Source organism: Xenopus laevis, chromosome 9_10S (assembly GCF_017654675.1).
Source record: "Xenopus laevis strain J_2021 chromosome 9_10S, Xenopus_laevis_v10.1, whole genome shotgun sequence".
NCBI lineage: Eukaryota > Metazoa > Chordata > Amphibia > Anura > Pipidae > Xenopus > Xenopus laevis.
This window is the reverse complement of record NC_054388.1, coordinates 60,499,076-60,522,448: the sequence shown is the minus strand read 5'-3', so window position 1 is coordinate 60,522,448 and position 23,373 is coordinate 60,499,076. Positions and strand designations below refer to the sequence as shown.

Sequence of the window (23,373 nt, the reverse complement as noted above, 5' to 3'; positions counted from 1 at the left end):
CCAGGACAATAAAGAAAAAGGGGAGCCGGATCCTTAATTCCAATCGCAGCCGCCCACACACTAGGCATAGCACCTCCATATTCCAAGCTGCATGCAAATCCTCATCAATCTCTGCGCGGGGAGCCGCGTGGTCTCTCCTCCATCCATTGTATGACCTCCTCCGGCTTGGTGAAGAAATAGGCTTTACCACTGAGATTGACCCTCAGTCTCGCCGGGAACAACATGGCATATGGTAGCTGTTTCTGCCGCAGGAGCCGCTTTGCCTCTGTAAACCGTGCTCTCTGTTTTCTCACCTCTGTAGAGAAGTCGGGGTATAAAGAGATTCTTTGATTTTCATACAGAATCTCCCCTGCTTGTCGAGCCGCTGCCAGAGCCGCATCCCTATCCCTATAGTTTAGCAAACGTGCTATTAGGGGTCGCGGGGGGGCCCCAGGCGGAGGTGGCTTCCCTGGAACTCTATGAGCTCTCTCCACTATGAAAGCCGATGAGAATGACGATTGGCCAAAGGTGCTAGTAAGCCACTGTTCAATGAATCTTTCAGTTGCAGCTCCTTCTGCCCTCTCAGGAAGCCCCGGGATCCTGATGTTATTCCTTCGGAGCCTGTTCTCCAAGTCATCCGCCTTAGCCTCCAATAAAGCAATATGCGATTCTGCAGCATTTAGGCGGCCTGGAATGGGGTGAGCAAGGTCTTCCAGATCACTGATCCTCCTCTCAGCTTCCCCCGTTCTCTCTCTTAGCTTTTGGGTGTCATGTTTCAAAATCGCAAAGTCAGTTTTAAGCTCATCAATCTTCCCCATGAGCACAGTGTGATTAGCTGTAATTGCAGACAGAACCTCATTTAACGTGGGTTCTATAGGCTCAGGGCTCAGTGAGGCCTGGGGTAATGGATCAGGCACTGCGGCCTGCCCTGGAGTTTCAAACCGCGAGGAATCAGTGCTCTGTGAGCAACCAGTCTCACCTTTAGCAGGCCGTGGAGCTTGCGGGTCTCTGACAAACTGCGCGAGCCTCTGTGCAGCCGCATCCCGTGCACCCAGTGTATGTTCAGGCGTCATGCTGCGTGCAGACGGATCGGCGCCATTTTGATTCGACATGGTGCGCCTCGATGTTTTCGCTTGTGCTGCGCTTTTGCTCCGACCTCTCCGCACCATCGGGAGTAGCTGCCACCCTGGTAAGGTACTTGCCTCTTGAGGGGATTGCAAATTTCGCCGGGTATCAACAGGATAAAAGCAGTATTTTTGCGCCCCAGGTCGGAGCTCACACGGCACACGTCCTAGCCGTTCCCCATGCAGGCCACGCCCCATCTAACACAATTTTGATCTTACGTATAATACTCAAAAGTGGGTCATGTGATAAAGGTTTATACACCTCCTGATCAGCAAGTTGACTCTCTATCTCTGAGATGTAATAAGGAGTATCCATGATAACTATTGCACCCCCCTTATCAGAGGGCTTTATAGTAATATCGGTTCTTAACGATAGTGCTTTCAGAGCATCTTTTTGTAGTTTAGTTAAGTTATGTGTCACATTTGAGGAATTAACCCCCACCTGACACATATCTTTAATGTCTGATGTGATGTTACTTATATATGTTTCCACAGCAGCGTATGTAGTAGGAGGAACATACACACTTTTGCTGTGTAAACCAAAAGTAGAAATGTCCAAACAGTTAGTGTCTTCCCTAACATGCAAAGGTTCTTGTGGTTTTAAATTAAAGTGTACTTTAAGTCGCAAAGTTCGAAAAAATCTATATAGATCTATATCCAATTGGAGTGGATCAACTGATTGATCCGGACAGAAATTCAAACCCAATCTCAACACAGATTCCTCTGTGGATGACAGACTTTTAGAGGAAATGTTGTAAATTATTTGCTTATTGTCCTCTTGTTGCAGACTCGTTGTGGCCGTCTGTGGCTTACGTGCACCTCATATACAGGCTCATTGAGGCATATTGGCAAACTTACTTATATTACCGATAATGGAGAACCACGCTGGAACGCATCAAGGAGCTTCAGCTTATACGGAAGCGGAAGTGACGCGCATCCTGTCACACTTCACCGGACCCGTTGAGTTTCTACAGATCCCGACCGTGGCAAACACCCGGCGCCAGTTGGAGACTCTACGCAAAAGAGCAGTGGATCTAGAATTACATGGACTGACGCTTGCGGAGTACCATAAGAGGGCCTGGATACCACGCGGACTCAGAGTAAGTTTGCGTCCTACATTATTTGCATCCAACACTGATTTCTGCACCCAGTTTAAGCAGATTATTGACACGTGTTCCAAAGACATCATGCTCCTTACACTAGATTTTATTAATAAGGAATTGGACCAAGTACAACAAGATATTACCAAAATTGATGCTGAACTACAACAGTGTAGTTCTATAGAGGAACTGACACAAGTGCATGACCAATTAGATGCCAAATTAGAACAATATCGTAAGGAGGGTGAGCGACAGAAGCGCTCCAAATTCGATAGAGATTGTTCTGATTACCAGAAGGGTCATGTATATGCTTGGATGGGCACTGGGAGAGAGAAGACGTCTCATTTTCATTTTGATAATAAAAGGCACATATCCGCACCAAGAGGGGAAACAAGATCTAACACCATACAAGATAAAAATCAGGGAGCTGATTTTTTAGAGAAATCCCCAAAGAAAGGACAAGGAGACCCTGGAGAAGGGGAGGCGTCAGGCACAGGAGACATACACAGACGGCCACAACGAGTCTGCAACAAGAGGACAATAAGCAAATAATTTACAACATTTCCTCTAAAAGTCTGTCATCCACAGAGGAATCTGTGTTGAGATTGGGTTTGAATTTCTGTCCGGATCAATCAGTTGATCCACTCCAATTGGATATAGATCTATATAGATTTTTTCGAACTTTGCGACTTAAAGTACACTTTAATTTAAAACCACAAGAACCTTTGCATGTTAGGGAAGACACTAACTGTTTGGACATTTCTACTTTTGGTTTACACAGCAAAAGTGTGTATGTTCCTCCTACTACATACGCTGCTGTGGAAACATATATAAGTAACATCACATCAGACATTAAAGATATGTGTCAGGTGGGGGTTAATTCCTCAAATGTGACACATAACTTAACTAAACTACAAAAAGATGCTCTGAAAGCACTATCGTTAAGAACCGATATTACTATAAAGCCCTCTGATAAGGGGGGTGCAATAGTTATCATGGATACTCCTTATTACATCTCAGAGATAGAGAGTCAACTTGCTGATCAGGAGGTGTATAAACCTTTATCACATGACCCACTTTTGAGTATTATACGTAAAATCAAAATTGTGTTAGATGACTTGGTCAAGGAAGGGGTAATTTCAGAAAAATTGAGACAATTTCTGACTGTAAAAAATCCTGTGACACCGACACTATATTGTTTGCCGAAAATACACAAAAACCCGGTCAGTCCTCCGGGCCGAACGATAGTAGCAGGGATCGGCTCAGTCTTTTGCCCATTAGCAGTTATGCTGGACAAAATACTGAGCCCATTGATACAATTGGTACCCTCATATATCAGGGATACTGGTCACTTTCTACAAAGCTAAACACATTGGGTGAAATGGGGGATGAAAATATAATACTGGCCACGCTTGATGTGGCCAGTTTATATACATCTATCCCACACCGAGATGGATTGTTAGCATGTGAGTGGATACTTAGAGAAAGGGCCCACTATTCTGAACAGCAAATTGAATTTTTTCTACAATTGTTGGAGATCATACTGTATTGCAACTATTTCACCTTCAGGGATGACTTCTATCTCCAGTTGCGTGGGACGGCGATGGGATCCAATGTTGCCCCGGCCTATGCCAATGCCTTCATGGCTAAGCTTGAGGAACTACATATATATCTAGATGTAGACTTTACCAGGCACTGTTTGGCCTGGTGGAGATATATCGATGATGTCTTTTGTGGTTTGGCGGGGTGACGTTGGCTCCCTTCAGCGATTCCACGACAGGATTAATGGGGTACATCCCTCTATCTCGTTCTCACTAATATTTGATCTTCACAAAATTAATTTCCTTGATGTTCTGATATATAAGGACCAGTGTGGCCTCCTACATACTTCGTTATTTTCCAAACCTACAGACAGGAATCAAATTTTACACTACACGAGCTACCATCCACCACATATAAAAAAATCGATCCCTATCAGCCAGTTATCTAGGGTACAAAGATTAGTCAGTGACTCCAAAGAAAGAGGTGTTCAGAGACAAACCATGTGCCAAAAATTTAGGGATAGAGGTTATCCAGAAAAAACGATACAACAGGCCCAACATAGGGTAGAATACCCTCTAATTAAGAAAAAACAGTCAAACAGGATACCGTTTGTCACCCAATTCCATACGGATAGCGAAACAATAGGCAAAGTATTACGCAAACATTGGTATTTACTACAAAATGCATACCCTATGATACAAGAATTTAAGATGATGCCACTTATATCCTATCGCAAAGGAAAAACTATAGGAGCACAGGTTACTTCAACCCAGATGAAAACTAAAATTAAAACAATTGACAGAACATTCTTGGGAGGCAGATCCAAGGGGATGTTTCCCTGTTTAGGATGCGCACAATGCCCTTTCGTTTTGAAAAACAAGGAGTTTATACACCCCCAGACTGGTTACACAGTACAATTACGAGGCTACTTTACCTGCATTTCTAAATTTGTGATATATGTGCTGATATGTCCGTGTGGCCTCATCTATATAGGTGAGACCACACAGATGGTCAAATCACGTATCTCCCAGCATCGTTCCAGCATCAATCTAGGTAATATGTCCTTACCTGTATCCAAACATTTCCTAGAAAAAGGACACACTGCAGACCAATTGAAATTTATGGTGTTGGAAACAATACCGCCTCTGAAAAGAGGGGGTGATAGAGAATTAAAACTAAAACAGAGAGAGGTGTGGTGGATTAAAAAACTTGGATCTCTATATCCCTCAGGTCTCAATAGGGACTATGATCTATTTCTATTCCTTTAAATCCACTGAAAACGCGTATAGGGTTAAAATGAAATGGTGATGGATGTGGACTAACCATTATGCAAATTATGAAGTCATTTCCTGTGTGTTGCTTTTAAAAAATCACTTGTATAATGCTCATTTTATTATGGCTTGATAAAGGGCATATAGCTTGCCCGAAACGTCGCTGTATTGATGCTATATCTGTAATATACACTTTTGCAAAGAATCGTGTGCTGCTTCATTCTTCTATCTGAATATTTCTAGTGGGGACGTGACGGGGTCCCCCACAGGAGCGTGCACCGAGGTCAACGCTGACTACACTACTGAGAGTGCTGGGGCACATTTCGATACTATATATGTATATATATATATATATATATATATATATATATATATATATATATATATATATATATATATATATATATATATATATATATATATATATTGATTCACAATATCTTCCTTGATATACACACACAACTGCTTGATACTTTACATACTTTATTCGCCATATTGAGATATATGTGCCTCGTATTCCTTCTAGTAATATACAATTCAGCTGTAGCTATATTTTATTTTATTCCTTTTGATGAAGAATCTCTACCACTTTGGAGAAGTAGCCAAGATTTCTTTATAAGATTACATGACAGAGCATATGCTCTGATGGCTATGACAGGGTCAGGCAATTGACATATAGTAAATATGTCAGAGATGGTCAACTTTTGTGCATCGCCGCTAAGTGCCTTGGCGGTTTTGTTATGAAAAAAGGAAACATCAGAGGCAGATTATATCAGATTTGGCCACTGGAGGTGAGATACACTTGCAAACGCTAGACGTTTGAATTAGAAACTCTTGCTGTGCTTCCTTAGACAAGTAATCAATTGTAGACCAAGATCTTCAACATAGGACAACAAATCACGGTAAATAAATAACTCGTTCATATGTTCAGATCACTAGAGGAATCAGTTGCAGCTATTTTACACCATGCCTCAGTGTAACAAAGCAGGTACTTAACCAAAAGAAGCCTCTGAAATTCCCCAGGATTAACCATTTCTGCTTCTTGATTAATCTTAACCATTTACAGGCCCGAATCATAGGTTTACCTTACTGGCAAAGTTCTGTCTCCTTTCCTTCTGTCCATTTCTCTCTGTGGAACAGGATACCAGCGGAAATTCAGCTTCCAATTAAAGCCGCCATAAGTCATGTCCGATCCAGCCATGTATTCAAAGGTGTCGTCACTTATGACATCAATTATGGGACAAACTACCGTTTTACTGAAGAAGAAAAAAAAGCAATAACATATAGCACATGGAATTTAAAGATTTCCTTAAAACTGACGGTCCTTATTATCCAGAGAAAGCATGGAAAGCGTATTTACAGATGCAAGAGTCTCGTCCTTACCAGCACCACATCATTCATCTCAAGTTATCTAACTTATTGGGATTACTTTACAATTTGTACTTACAAATATTACACTGTTATATAGTATAGGTTTTTCAGTATCATGACAAATGCATTACTGATATCTGTTATACCCCTTTGTCCCCATTGTTTTGCCTCCACCAAAGATCTAGCACCCAACCAGTTGGGAAGAGAAGGCCACAGTTGTTTTTAACATTATTTTTTAACATAAATTATTAATAGAACCAGCAATAACGTATTGTAACAAGACTTCTTTTACCACAACATTAAAGCAGTAGCAAAGCAATGCCCATATCCTCCCATAGGACCATCCCTGAGCTTGGGTCTGAAGCGTGATTACTGCCTTTTCTCAAAATCCCCAACAGAGGCTGTTAAATTTGCCTTAGGCCACAGGCCTACCTTGTTACCATCTCTCTTTGCTTATTATCAATTGAACTCATTTCTGGGGCTCAGGGTCAACTGCAACAAAAAACACCTTTACAAACCCATGAGTAGAGAGGGTGGCAATAACTGCTGCTGTGCTCCTTGTCCTCCACCTACTCAAAGTCTAACCCAGGAACCAAACCCAAGAAAAGGAGGTTAGTCCTCCTAGCATTCCCTGAAAATATTAAAGGGGATCTAAATACTGTTTGCATAACAACACTCAAATGGGCCCCAGCTAGCAAACAGTAGACCAGAGCCTCCACTTATTTGGGAGAATGGAATGCTCTGTAGGTATAATGCCAGTGACTCTACTCAATATGGAATTGTGCATTGTACAATGGTCCCTATCCAAAAATAATAATACAGAGGATACCACTGCAATTTGAGTTAGATTAATCACATCCCCCCCATGTTCCCATTTTTAATGGGACTGCACTGCACTGGGGACCTGAGAAAGGTGTGGGAAAGTGGGAAAATGGCAGGGTTTGGGAAGATCGGAGGAGGATCCTAGCAAAACTGGGCATGGTTGCGGCAGCAGGGATGTGGTCTAATTTTCCTTCATTTAATAATTCAGGTGTTGGGAGTTATGGAATCAGTACAAAAAGGTATATTTTCATTCCCCAGATAAGACTTCACAATTGCAGTATCAAAGAGTAGTGCCCTCTTTGGATTAATACAAGCTGAATATATACTCTCTTCTCAATCAAGGGCCATCCCACCTGAACACCCAACTACTCATGTTCTAACTTCCACTACTGTATAAAGCTTGGGACAGGGCTTTTTCTGCAGCTGTAAAGTGAAAGCAGCAGTTTTATGGCATGACTGCATAAGACAGAACTTGGCGAAAGGGAAATGAATCCTGCAGATAAAACACAGGCGGAATTCTTATGTAGTTTAATATATTATCAAGGTTTAAAGGAGACATTCAGTGTAAAAAAAAGAATGTACCAGTGCATTATACTAATTTAGATATAGAAGAATTGTGCTTAAAAAAGTAGTGTTTCAGGCTGATTTATTGATTTTTTTCTGCAAAAACCATAATAATCCCTCCCTTCCCTTCCCTTCCACTTCCTGCTCACTGAATTCCCAGACTGTGCAGGGGAGCCGGCGGCTCTCAGCTCACTGCACTGTAGGACAGGAACCAATCAGCAGCTAGCATGACCTGATAGGGAACTAAAGCATGTCTGTGTGACTGCAGGGCTGTGGTTGGCTGTCCCCCTCCTACTGTGCTTCTGGCAGGGACCGTTAGGACAAGCCCACCCCTAATTTGAAACACAGACAGGGACCAGTGAACATCTATAGGGAGCTCCAATAAAGGGGCTATTTTTAAAGATAATATTAATTTTTAGTACAATGTGAAAGCAACAACATATATTACTCATAATTGCTTACAAAATTATGGTTTTTTCATGTATCCTATATGTCTCCTTTAAATTATGCTGGGATAAAGGACATTCTTATTGGTGAATTTTCTTCTGTACTTTCTGTACTTTCTGTAATTGCGATTTTTGATCATTTACATTAGTGAACTGCCTTGGGGGGGGTGCAGTGGGAACATTTTATTGAGGGTTTACATTTCCTTTAATCAGGTGGCAGAGAATAAGGCTCAGAGCTAAAAGAAAGCAGTGAAACAAAGCACAATAAACTGCTCTATGGAATATAGCATCCCTGTTTAATTCAATGAAAAGCCTAGACATGTATTGTAGAGACAGAAAGGACTGAAAGTTTGAGCTCCAGTAACAATGGATGATTGACAGCAAGAATTTCCTCCTGGACTTAGCCATGCACAGGTCACTAGCCCATTTTGATTCTGTTCCAAGTGGAGGGCTCCCAGCGGAAAAGCAAATGACATTGGCCCAACAGCATGCAAGGCATCTGGGATTCTGATTTTTAAAAATCAGAGGTCAGAGTTATTAACCAGAACAGAATGATTTGATAAATCCCCATAACATACCGATCTTCTTTGATTCTTGCTAGTAGCGGCTCTAGCCAGCCAAATGTACATTCACAATGAGCATCTAGGAAAGTGATGATTTTGCCCTTGGCAACATTTGCCCCCCTGAGTCGTGCTCGGATCAGTCCCGATCTCTGCTCCATCCTAAGAATTTTCACTGCTACTTCCAAATGTTTAACATAGTTTTCCAAGGGTGTTTTTAGGAAATCTGAATGAGTAAAACAATGCAAATTCAGAGTATACACTTCCAAGAAAGGGTGATTAGAAAGAAAATCAAATACATAATAGTTTTGATTACTTAAATGGGAAGTAAACCCTCATCTGCAACATTTTCATTTTAGCACTAGTGCACTGATCCCCTTCCCAAACTAACTGATGCTTCCATTTATCTTCTAAAGTGCATTGGTACCACATATATCTTTCTTGTGGTGGGGGCCCTCAGTCCTGATTGCTCTTGTTTTAAGGGTGGGAAAGTACTTAAAGGGGAACTCCATAAAAACTTAAGCTTTTTGAAAAGTAAACATAATTTCAAGCAACTTTGCAATATACATCAATTAAAAAATATGCAGACTTTTCATGATTTTTAATGGTTTCTGACAGACTAAGCCTAGCCCACTGCTTGCCTGCTGAGCTGTCTGACTACATTGCTGAGCTGGCTGACTACTCTTACTTTGTATCAACAACCAGCTGTCCTTAGCCTGCATTCTCCAAACCCCACATGATTTCAATAAGGAACAGAACATCATAGTGCAATGCATTGTGGGTTATGTAGCTCCTGCATGCTGTCTGTAAGCTGTGGAGAAGTTGCTACAATTTGTAACATTAGTGTTTTAGTCCCTCCTTCCCTGCCAGGATTTCAAATGATGCAGAAAGAGAAGAAATGTTAAACAGCTGGATTGCAGCATAGTAAATGGCATTTATTCATAATTTTTGAAGAAACAGGTAACTGTGATAGGTATATTGGGGGTTTCTGTGTTATGTGGGTCTCTTTATCAAATTTTGATTTGGAAGCTGGAGTTCCCCTTTAAGGGCAATTTGGGGTATGAAAAAAGGACAATTTATTTTTATATATAGTTTGTTATGTTTCTAAGGGGAGGTATAAACCATCAATGTAGCAATAAATTCACATTAAGGGGCACATTTACTAAGGGTCAAAGGGAATTTTCGAATTTAAAAACGTCAAATTTCGAACTAATTTTTGGGTACTTTGACCATCGAATAGGCCTAAATTCGACTTTGTCTCTTTCAAAAAGTTCGACTTCGACACTTCAGCACTAGTGATGGGCGAATTTATTCGTCAGGCGCGAATTCGCAGCGAATTTGCGCGATTCGCCGCCAGCGAATAAATTTGCGAAACGCCCGCGAAAATTCGCGGAAAAAATTTGCCGGCGTCAAATTCTTTTTTTTCGAAAAAACGGATGCCGGCATCAAAAACGGTCGCCGGCATCAAAAAACGAGGCGCCGGCGCCGTTTCGCAAATTTTTCGCCATTTCGCGAAATTCGCAAATTTTGCGGCGAAGCGAAACGGCGCAAATTCGCCCATCACTATTCAGCACCTCAAACCTGCCGAATGGCTATGTTAGCCTATGGGCACCTCCTAGAACCCATAGCCAACATTTGGCTACGTTTTTAGAAGTCGAAGTAAAATCGTTCGATCAATCGATTATTTTGTTTGAATCATTCGATTCAAAGGATTTCATTGTACAATCGAACGATTTTACTTCAACCGAATATGGCCAAATTCGATAAAAAAAACTTCGACTTCTAATATCAAAGTAATGCCATTCGATGGTCGAAGTTTTTTACACTTCGAAATTCAACCCTTGATAAATCTGCCCCTAGTTGTTGATGATAGTGGTCTGACTGTAACCTCACCTTTTCATATGTTGTTATATACACGGTGGAGATGTGTAGAAAAACCATAATATTATGTTGTAGCTGCTATACATTAGTTGTACCTCAATATCACTTTTAGTAATGCAGAGCTGTGTAGCAATTTTGGCAGCCACCATCTTTGACCATGTAACTTCGGTTCCCAGTTTGGATCAGGTCACTTTTAATGTACATGTTCTTGAGATCCAAACTGGGAACAGATGTGAAGTGACCACCAACACCACCACCACACAAGATATGCTACATCAACACAGTTAGGTTTAATAACTGGCATTTTTCATTTTGTTACAGAACTCTTGAGGAAGGCTAATAATTTAAAAGACCAATCGAAACTAAATAATAGAAACAAGCTCAAACATTTTAAAACATTCTATACATATTCTAAAACTGTTTCTGTCATCTGGGTGGAGCGGGAACTGATGTACCCGCACACAATTACCTTTAAAAGGGTGTTTTTGACAAGGAATGAATGTGAGAGAATAGATTTCATGTCAATTCATGCTGACAGGACCAACTTTATTACCATATAAGATCATCCAGTATTCTATGTTCTCTTCCAAGTGGTTATGAAAAACAGGGAAAAAAAAAACTTTCCTCAAAAAAAGAAGTCATACAGTACCTCTCTCACTTGCATCATCCACCAGAATTATTTCAGATATAAGGCGGTGCGGGGATCGGTTAATGACACTGTGAACAGTCCTCAGCAAAGTGCTCCAGGCTTCATTGTGGAATACGATCACAATGCTTGTATTGGGAAGTTCATCTGGATAAACCTTTGTTTTACATCTGCCCAAAAACAAACACATTTTTAGAAAGACAGAATTCTGACTTCAAATGAAAATATTAGAATATGACTTTTACAGGGTGACAAGTGACGACTAAAAGATTGCAATAGTGCAAAGTTTTCTAAAGTCTAGTGTGGTGTTTATACAAGTGGCCTGTAGATGTCACTGTGCCCAGACTTATACTGTGCATACGTCCTGACAGCTTAAAAGTGAAAGTTACTTTTGTGTAATGGCTGCATGAGAGCCTGCTAATAAAGCACTGTTATACTCTACTCATCCTCAGCTACCCAAAATATAACATCTAGTAGCTGACAGATACCTGTTGCTATGGGTTAACAGACCAATAGCAAACTCTGAACTTTTCATTACAAAACCCTTTAGCTTCCATAAATAAATCAATACATGGGTTGGCCATGATGTACAGGTATGGAATTTATTATCCAACTTATTCAGAAGTACCATAAAAAATTTTAAGAATATAATTATAATAGGGCAAGAAAAGGAAAATCACGGTGGGGGGGGGGTGGCTGTGCCACCATAATCAAGATCTGAAGTAAGTGACTAACTTCTCTTGTCATTTCTTTATTTCCCTATTTCCCTTTTCTGTTAGAATAAAATTGTAACTTATACATATTGATAATTTAGCTGCTTCAATCCTTATTGATTGAGAAACCACTAGTAGACAAATTGCTTATGGTACATTTTTTGTTTAGAATTTCAAATAGCGAATAGGCTGATACAGTGGCCAAGCCAGAAGAAATATCCCACATAGAGTAAACAAGCCTGTGAAAAATTGTTTTGACAAATGTAACTGATGGATTGTAAAAAAACAAAACACTGGCAGAGACGTAAATCCAACAAGACGTGTTTTGAAAAGAGGTTTTTTTTCCCACTAAATGACACAGGCTGTTGCACATGGACACAATATCCAAATAGGAGTTTATCAGAAAACACATTTAGGAATACAGGTATGGGATCTGTTATCCGGAAACCCGTTATCCAGAAAGCTCCAATTTATAGAAAGGCCATCTCCCATAGATTCCATTTTATCCAAGTAATCTAAATTTTAATAAATTATTTCCTTTTTCTCTGTTATAATAAAAAATACATAATTAATCCTTATCGGAAGAAGAAGAAGAACCAGTCTGTTGGGTTTATTTAATTGTTACATGATTTTCTAGTAGACTTAAAGTGATACTGAAAACTAAAAAATGTCTTTTGAAAATATCTACATTAAAAGTTACCTATAGGTCATGCTGAGTTTTTCACTGATAGTTCTGCTTTTGTAAGTAATTGTTAGTTGAAGTTCATAAACCTGACTGTTTTGCCAACCTGACTGTCCCATCTCAGCCTGTCAGTTAGATTTTCGGACTCCTGCTGCACAAAAATGGCAGCCTCCTCATAGAGGAACATGGGGGTAAGAAAGGTAATGTAAAAGCATCAGGCAAATACTTTTATGGCCAAATTATAAACAGCATTTAAAGACAATGTTATGATAGATAATAAAAAAGGTTATTTTTCTGATGTCAGTATCTCTTTCAGGTATGAAGATTCAAATTACAGAAAGATCTCTTATCTGGAAATCCCTAAGTCCATTATCCATTCCATTCTATATTATCAAATAGAAGATGATTACAGAGTACACAAATAAATTGTACAAATATTTGGGGCAACAGAAATACTTGATGATAATAAAGGATTTATTAAACATGGAGAGTGCACTTGGTTTCCAAACTGTAATTTTTGAGTTTTAACAATTGTTTTTTTTTTTTAAATTCATTTACAAATAAAAATCGTGACTTAACTCTTAAGCATATCAACCAGCAGCATAATTAAGAAAAACTTAAATCAAAAAACACAATTTGCAGAAGAAAAACTTGATAACAGCAAAAGTCTCATTGTTCTGTTGATTTTAACAAACTGTTTTAAAAAAAGTTGAACACTAAAATAGCTTAAATGTTGAAAATGATCAGTAACATTGGGAATGGTCTATGATATTGTCTATCTTTTTTGCAACAAAGGTATCAATGTGTGTCTGCAACCTGTAATTTCTATTCAACGCTTTGCAATTAACAGATTTGCTGTAAAGACAACAGTAAATTGTTAAATGCCAGTATAATGTTTGTTCTAAAGCATCAATAAAAAAAATGTTGAAAATGTACCATTCACACAATTCTGTAGTCAAATGTAGAACTTTTGATATTTTGTCAAATTGTTCAGTATTACAAATTTGAGTTTGGAAAATTTCAAGATCACAAATGTCTTGAATTTTAAATAATAGGCTCCATAATGAGAGTTATATATACAATAAATGGCTTCTGTCATCACCATTCCATCATCTGAATGCATGACTTGGCAGCTTCAGGATCCACTTACCTTGAGAATTTTAATAATAGTTACATTTATTTTATATTTTACACAAGGCATCACTTTTCCATGGCCCAAATCTATGAAACTAAAACAATGTCCAGTTTTAACCTCTATGATCCATGGAATAAACTGTGTGCCACAGAGGGGTAAATTCATTTGCTTGTACCCTAGCTAAGTACCTGACAAGTGCCTTGTCTTTCCTGGGAGAGCCCCAGCATGTCTAAAAAAAAGGGTGTTAGAAAATTCCCTGTTCCCATTATAAAATTTACATAGACTTGGTGGAGGTGGTTGGAATCTAAAGAAACAGAAAGGTATAAGGAATTGTTTTTAATTTTTTTTCCTTTCCCTCTCTCTCTGTCTTCTTCTTTCTCTTCCTTCACAGACCTTCCCCATGTCCCTAAACTCCCCCCCCCCCATTCCTATCCTATTGTTACATTCACAATTCTCGTGACCTGATATGAGATGCACTCAGCTTATGTTATGTAATGTTTGGATATCCATGTAAATATTTTTCAATAAAAAGATAATTAGAAAAAAAAATTACATAGTTAGGAACTCACCTGAAAATCCACTCCTATAAATGGAAATAGTCAGCAGAGATATACATATGCGTCTCCAGATGTGGCATATACTGCACTAGCGATGAGGCCCCCCTGTACCTGCTTCTACGTTAAAAGTTGAAAGCGCAGAGCAGGAGGGGGGAGTGGCATCGGGGCTGCCGCCTCGGTGGCAGAAGCCGCTGCTACTATCTCCACTGTTACAATAGACACAATCTCTTTTTACAATACACGTTATCCCACAATCACAGTCCCTTCCCAGTCTACTATCCGCACTGCTACTATGGGCACCATCTCTTCCTACTATACCTGATATCGCACAGCCACAGTCCCTTCCCAGCAACTATTATTCCCACTGCTACTATAGACACCATGCTTTCCTACAATACCTACCTGCTATTCTATATCCACAGCCCCTTCCATAGACTATTATCTTTACTGCTACTATAGGCCCCATTTCTCCCTACTATACCTGCTATCCCATAGCCACAGTCCCTTCCCAGAGACTATTATCCCCACTGTTACTATAGGTACCATCTCTCCTTACTATACCTGCTATCCCACAGCCACAGTCCCTTCCCAGAGACTATTTCCCCACTGGTACTGACTCTGCATATTCAATAAAAGCATTTTTGGTTATTGATCTTTTTACCAGTGTTACTATGAACAGACTTATACTGTGCATATTTCCTGGTTGCTTAAAAGTGAAAGTTACTGTTGTGTAATGCCTGCATGACTCTGCTAATAAAGCACCGTTGTACTCTACTAATCCTTGGCTACCCAAAACATAACACTCTTGCTTGGTTAGTTCACATTCACGAGTTCTTTTCAGAGAGTATTCGTTTTATTCTAAGAAAAGAGATTCCTTTTATTATAAAGTATATACACTGTATTACTTCGAATAAAGAAAAAACTGAACTTTCATGATCGCACAAAAAGCATTTTCTTGTTCTACTTAAATTCTAAATGATTTTTTTCCTTTATAATCTGGAAACCCATTAGATTGTGTGGCTTGATTGAATCATTCAGATGTTAAATTCACTTTCCTTTCCAGACTATTAGATAAATCAGTTCCATGTCTAACCAATTATAGAATATTTGATGTATTAAAGCTCATAATATGGATTTGCTTTCTTTTTCGTTATTTTTTTCAGCTTAATTTGTTATTTCTAAGCAAACTCACAAAATAGTGTATAGGCTATTAAACCAGGTATTGGGACCCAGCCATAATTTAGGTTGGCACCTTACCAGTTTAAAATATAAGTACATTGAAACTGATTTGCTATTAATTATTATTCAATAATTATTCAAAGACATATTGGTTGAGAAAACATTATTGATACAAAAGCCAATGTAAGTTAAAAGTGGGTTTCACTTACCCAGCTGACTGCCTTTGGGGCAGACTTTTGCAAGGATTCCTTAGGGGGGATACTTTAGCTATCTACATGTTCATTCTCAGTTTAATCATTGATTAGAAACTATTATACTGTATGTTATTTGTGTTTGTTAATATGTTCTTATCTGTTAAATAAGCTGTGGTCTTTTAAACCCAAACTGTATTGGTTTGTTATCCCCTGGGGAGGGAAAGATAAATGAGCAAAATGGTACAATACAGGTAACTGGTCCCAGAAGAGAAGATGGCTGATAGTCTAAGACACAGTGGTGGACACTAATATTAAAAAGGACACCTTTTATCCACCTTCTAATTGCTTTTCTTATAGATAGTTAAACATCTGACTGAAATGAGATGCCAGTTTTACCCTCTCCTGTGACTGACACTTTTAATTGCATACATATAGTCTGACAGATAGAACAGGCATTGAGAGGAGGAAAACAGAAAGAAATTGTTAAATTACCCGTGATTAGATTTGCTAGTCAATTCTGAAATACAGGTTTATTCAGTACTAAATCAGGATTCCCACTAATCAAATTATGATAACATTGGTGAAAGTCATCCAAAAAGAGAGATTTAATTTCGGTTGTACAGTGCTAATATACTGCTGGTAGCAATATGCATTCAGCCTAGTCACGCGACACAGAAAAAAAATAGTGTTTCTTTGTATTAAATGTTAATCTTGGTAGGACTAATCAATGGATTCTTATTGGGAAGGCACCATCTTCTGTTTCCATTAGCATAACATGGTTAACTGAGCCATTTTGCACAGTAAACAAATGTTAATAAATCTAAATCAAATAAGTGTTCAATTTAATACTAGGATGGTATTATTCATACATTACATATGACAATGGACTGTAAAACAATTGAAACTGTGTTTCAGTTGCCACCCTTCAGCAAAATGTGGTTGGATAGTTCTGTCAACTGTGACCATACAGTCCGCCAATGTCTGACACCTCGGTAGAGGCAGATCTGATTGTCCAAACTGATACTTTCATCTGAAAGTGCCTCTAAAAGGTGAGTAAATAGGGCAGGGGTCCCCAACCTTTTTTTTACCCGTGAGCCACATTCAAATCTTAAAAGACTTGGGGAGCAACTCAAGCATGAAAAAATCCCTTGGCGTGCCAAAATAAGGGATGTGATTGGCTATTTGGTAGCCCCTATGTGAACTGGCAGCCCACACGAGGCTCTACGTGGCACTATGCTTATTTTTTATGCAATTGAAAATTGCTTCCAAGCCAGGAATTCAAAAATAAGCACCTGCTTTGAGGACACTGAGAGCAACATCCAAGGGGTTGGAGAGCAACATGTTGCTCACAAGCTACTGGTTGGGGATCACTAAAATAGGGCATCTGCACATAAGGAAGTGAGAGATTCCTCCCAACTAGAGTACATTTGTGAATATGTGGCAGGTCTGCCACCTTACATGCCTATTACATTATGTAAGTCTACATTACACAAATCCGACTGTAAAAATGTGGCTTTTATTTTAACAAGGTATTTTATAGAAGAATAGAAAATAATTATCCTTTTATGTCAAATCTTTTTTTAAACACAGCTTAGAAATCCTTACATGAACTATTAAAACGTATTACCTTTGTTTGCACAGTTGGAAGAGAGAATATTACTTACAGCAAAACAAGGGCACTTGGTCACTCAACTCATTTCTTCCTTTAGATGACATACATTTAACTTATTTCTGTAATTATATAGATACTTTGTTGTGACTTTTGCTTGATTGATAAATTAAAACTATAATGTAATGTAAATGTTCCAAATAGTATGTGTCAGTTGAATCTATCTATCTATCTATCTATCTATCTATCTATCTATCTATCTATCATCTATCTATTTATCTATCTATCTATCTATCTATCTATCTATCTATTTATCATCTATCTATCTATTTATCTATCTATCTATTTATCTATCTATCTATCTAATTCATCTCCACTGTGTGGAGAGCTTAATAAATCAAAAGTAAGCACATTTTGCAGCGTGAGTGCCATCTGATTTCAATAATACAGAATTCCTGAGCAGCAGAGTTTCCAGATAGAGCACCACATAATTGCATACACAGAACTGGGATTTGCATTAAAGTCAACCCCAATGGTAACATAACATCACTTGCCATACTACCTCTAGGAATGGAAGTACCATGCCTGTCTACCCTGAAATCAACAGAGGAAGTGGTACGGACACAGATGTGAAAAAAAAATTTCAGACCATGTGTTGGGAAGTGGCAGTAGGCTGGATGCAGGTGGGGAAATTCCCAACTATTTGCTGGCACTAGCATGTGTACCATGGATGCTGGTCGAGAAATTCACAACTATGTGCTAGCGCTATCATGTATACCATGGATGCATGGACGCTAGCACTACCAGATAAGCAGATAAGGCTTGAAAACAAATATTGAGACAGGAATTCAACATGGAGCCAAGAAGGTAGGGAAGCCACCTCTACAAGTAGGCATGCTGCCTTTAAAAGTCTGCAACTGGTACCAGCTGACTCAATGCCATGACTGTGTGCCATGAAAATACAGAGACATTCCTTGAGGCAAATTTTGAGATCAGTTGGTGAGCTCTGATTTATGGGGCACATTTACTAAGGGTCAAAGTGATTTTTCGGATTTCAAAAACTTTAATTTTTGGATACTTCGACCATCGAATAGGCCAAATTCGACTTCGACCTGAAGTGAAAAACTGTTTTTGCTGTTTAGCCTATGGGGGACCTCCTATAACCTATCTTGAGTGTTTGGGCAAGTTTTGAGAAATTGAAGGATTTTTGGTAAAATCGTACGACCGTTCGAATCGCTCGATTCAAATGATTTCATCGTACGATCGTACGATTTTAAAAATCCTTTGAATTCGAATGTCGAACTACCCTATTCGATGGTCAAATTTCGAAGTTTTTTTGCACTTTGAAATTCGACCCTTGATAAATCTGCCCCATAGTGTCCAATTCTTTCTGCCTTCAGGTGTTTAGCAAATAATAACTTGACATGGTGAAATCGGTATGGTTTATAGGGTAAAACTTCCATTCAGTGAAGGGTTTGGTGTTTTCACATACCTTGGCTGAAATCACCTATACACATGGGTATGCATAAGATATAATGAAACACTTGGGGGTAGATTTACTAAGCTCGAGTGAGGGTTCAAATTTCAAAAAGTAAATTTATGGGTACTTCGACCATTGAATAGGCTATATTCAACCATTCGACTTCGATTCGAATGATTCGATGTAAAAATCATTCGACTATTCGACCATTCGATAATCTAAGTACTGTCTCTTTAAAGAAAACTTTGACTTCATACTTCGCCAAATTAAAGCTACCAAAGTGCAATGTTAGCCTATGGGGACCTTCCAGAGCACTTTTCTAAGTTTTTTTTGGTCTAATAAAAATCCTTCGATATTCAAAATCGTCATTTTTTATTTTGATGGTCGAATTTCGAAGTTTTTTGTACTTCGGAATTCAAACCTTGATAAATCTTCCCCTTGGGGTCTATTTATCATGCTGTGTAAAAAGTGCAGTGAAACATTAACAGTGATGTTACCCATAGCAAAAAAATCAGCAATTCCATTTCAACAGTTTAGAAAACAATAGCAAAGATCTAATTGGTTGTTATGAGTAACTTCACTCCGCTTTTTAAACATCATGATAAACAGACCCCTTTATTTATTCATATGCTGTAGAAAGTGATTAACAATATCCAACTGTTTATATATAATTTGCTCCAATTTTAAATAGGGCTGTTATTCATGTAAAGCATTGCAATTTTCAATATTTCCTATATTTAACCTTTCTTATAAGTCTGACTTTGCTTAATTCTATTATGGCCTCTCGAAGTTCCAGTTTGGTAATCAAGGAAAACCTTGAGTCTGCCCTTCCAAGGAAAATCAAATCAAATGACCATCCCTGACAGAATGTGGGCAGTAATGCATTTCCTTGCCACAATATGAACAGTAACTCTTTGCTGCCTCGGCTGAATTCAAAAATTATATCACTTCCACTTAAGAGAAACTCACACTGAATAGGGTTGATCTGAACATCCTTTTTTTTTTGCCTTTTTGCAAAATATGAAAATTGAAAGTAAAACTAAACAAACTTTCTGTTTTTACAAGGAGAGTCAAAACAAAGCATCAGTCTACTGAGATGCCTTTTGTATAATGTACTGTATAATACCTTCTGTATTATAAAGCTCCTTTTGCTTTACAAAGGCTTCAGCTTTGGGGAAAGGATGGGGTTGTTTAAACATGGGGCTTCTCAGTAGATTTCTGACTTGATTAATTTGATTGTGTTCCTATGGACAGAATGTAGAATGTGACTTTACTTTCAGTTTCAGATTTTGCCCTATTTAGTGCAGGAAATAATAAACACTAGTGATGGGCACGAGGCACGAAATTGTGGTGAATTCCCGCGATTCGCGGCCGGCAAATAAATTCTCGAAACTGCCATGAAAATTTGCGGAATATTTCCCGAATTTTTCACTAATAAACACCCTATATTTTTTATAATTAAAAGCAAAAGGGTCTGTAATGTTCAACGCAAGTCCCATACATTGAGCTAATGTTGAAAAGGGAGGTATACTGCCCTATTTAAACTGATACTACTTGCAAAGAAAAGTGGTTTCTGACTTATCGTACCTACTGCCTTTAGGAGGTTTCAAAAGCATAGAAGTATGGGAAGAAGATAGAATTGAAATTGAGGTTGGGGGTGTAATTAGTATAAAAAGGTAAGAGAGTATCAGGGAACAGGCTTGTAACTGTGGCAGTATAAATAAAGAGATACTATAAATTAAATTTTGCCCCCACGGCAAAACCCTGGCATGTTCTCTTCTAGAACTGACAGATTGGAACGATCTGCCATCTCTGTGATTTCTGAAAGAGTGAGAAGAAGTCTGCATCATTCCCCTCTCCCCCCTAACATGGCAGCAGAGTCACATAATAGCGAGACATCCCACTGTGGCACTTCCACCATTAGCTTTGCTCTCTCTGGCTAGGTTCCTTCCCATGTGGGCTTGAAGGCAGGATATATGCATCTCAACTTTACTTACAGTTAATTATAACAGTTACCATACAACTAGCAATTTCACTCAATAACCTCTCACAAACTGCAGCAGAAGTCATCCGCTATGAGAATTTTCTGTTTTATGCAGATGTGTTTTAGGCAATATTAATTGCTCCATTATTGAATGCAAATGAGTGGAGTGGTGCTTGGCCTTACTAAATTGGCTGACCATGTCTCACCATGAATGATCAGCCCTAGGGGGACTAAGTACTAGTATAACAAAGAAAAACATGAAATCATTCTATATGTGTCTAGAATAAGGTTTCCATACAACTACAGGTCTATCCTCAAAGTACCAAGAGAACAAATACCAAGAAATGCTAAAGTGAAAACCTCCAGTGGGCACAAAGTAGTGAAACAATGCATCCTAACAATGGTGAAATTACAAAGTGATGATACACAATAAATGAGAGAACATCCATCAGATATCAGTGATCAGAATTGGGTGGGGTTTGAAGCTGTCATGGCAAATAAGGCCATGCTCTACACTGATTCTTGTTTTAATATTCAAATTATAGTGGTATAACTGCTTAAGAAACAGGATATTGATATTGATTTGGAAACTCCAGTGGCCAACAATCTTTAGGAAACACTATATCTAACAAAGAGATCTCAACATCAGCTCCAGCTAGCTTTGAAGCAGTGGATGTTTTATTCAGAATTGGAATTTAGATATCCAAACAGAATAATGAAGATTTAGGGTGGCTTAGATTTCCCAAAAAATAGTCCAACTTCCACATATAAGTAGGCTAATTAGAGCATATCAGTTCACTTTATATGCTGTACTCATGCCAGTTCATAAAATGTTTTCTACAGAAATTTTCCGTTTTTGGTTTCTCTTTGGGAGTTATAAATTCACTTTGCCTTACATTCACTACCCTTATTACTAACTGTTAGAGTTTCTATTCTTGGGATCACCTGCCAATGTTTCAATTGTCTTAATTCTCTTTGTGGGGTGTGGGATTCTCTCCAACGTAACCCTATTTAACTCATGATGTTAAAGAACCTAAGGTATCAGTAAGCAGCAGTAGGCATTCCTTACTCAATGGATGCTTCTGCCCGATATTGCCCTTAACTGTGACAGTTCACTGCAAGACAGTCCCACATGCATTATAAGACATTCCTTCAGATATCATGTGGTCCTATATGCCCACAATGCCCATTATGGTAAAACAAAATCTGATCCACCCCTAACCCTGCCCATTTCTCTATGGTTCCAAACTTCTTACAGCAGTTGAAGCCCCCCCTATTGGGACTATGATTCAAATAATTTATATAGTGTAATTAAAGTTCATTTTGCCTCACTAATGTGATAAAATAGGATTTCAAATAATTTTGGGTGATTGGTCCCCTTTAATACATAGTTATTTAAGCTCAACCAATAACCAACCACAATAGCCAAGAGATATTGTGATAATATAAAACTTGAACATGACAGTTGTGTACATTTTTAATCTCAACTACTATGTTACTGTGACTTATGCTACATAGGTGGGGTTTTACACACATTTTTACATTTGGAAATTAATCCACTATAGAAAGTTGCTCTTTGCCCTTAATGCAAGGTCTCTCTGATCAAATACGGAACATTGAAATTACATGAATTGATTCACTTTCATAAGATGCTGATAATGTCTTGTGCTTTGTGTACAGCACAAAAAAAACCAATAGTCTTTGCAATGCATTGGAAAACGCACAAAAATATGAAAATTGGGCTGAATTTAATTTTAATTGGTGTTGCTATGGTGATCTCAAGAAAAAGTCAGTTGAGACAAAGAGATAGATCCTTCACAGGATTATAAACATACCATACACACTATTACCTAAAGTCCATAACTATCCGCTGGGTATACTTTTAAATAGAACCGAATTTTCAGTGGTTCGGTTATTAGTATCTGTCTCACTGTTTACATTCTCTGCACTTTTTGTATTGATTCTTGAAACAATGAAGAAAAAGCATTTTCATCTAGGACTTCACTTGCTTTTAAGCTTTATTCTACAAAAGAATTTTGCTGCAGTTATGAATAAATTGACAACAGACAGAGTAAGCCTTTCAGGTACGTGTATATAGAAAATTGATCTTGCAATACATCTTCTAAACAGTCACATGGCAACCAAGAAATTCTGTATATTTACCGTATGTTTTTCCAGCCCACATGCCAAAGAAGTGGCTTATGGCTCACATGGACAAATACATGGACAGCAACACTAATGGGGCAGGATTATAAAAGTAATCTGCCTGTCCACAATATCAGCAAACGAGGAAATGAAGATGAATCACAATGACTTCACTTCCTCTAATACAATTTTTTGAACTATCATGCTGCAGAAATGGAACAATAGAAAAGTGGCCTCTTAAGAATAGTCGGCTAATTATACTCTATCCAACGAATTAATTTGATACCAAATGGAACTGGCCCATGTTTGATAACCTTAAGGCACTGACAGTTTTCCTCTCCCACTGACTTCCATTTATTGGTGTTTCAAAAATGTTATCATAGGCACCC

The 23,373-nt window shown here is 38.5% G+C and overlaps 1 protein-coding gene across 4 annotated transcripts in view; it reads right to left on the bottom strand.

Annotated features, from left to right (window-relative positions):
• The window catches only part of galnt13.S (polypeptide N-acetylgalactosaminyltransferase 13 S homeolog), a 170,924-nt gene that overhangs the window by 82,874 nt on the left and 64,677 nt on the right, over positions 1 to 23,373 (bottom strand). For all 4 annotated transcript variants that reach the window (XM_041577760.1, XM_041577761.1, XM_041577762.1 and 1 more), the window contains 3 exon segments: positions 11,310 to 11,476; positions 8,798 to 9,005; positions 6,102 to 6,272 (listed from right to left, as the gene is read on the bottom strand). In XM_041577760.1, the coding sequence (XP_041433694.1) occupies positions 6,102 to 6,272; positions 8,798 to 9,005; positions 11,310 to 11,476 (546 nt within the window).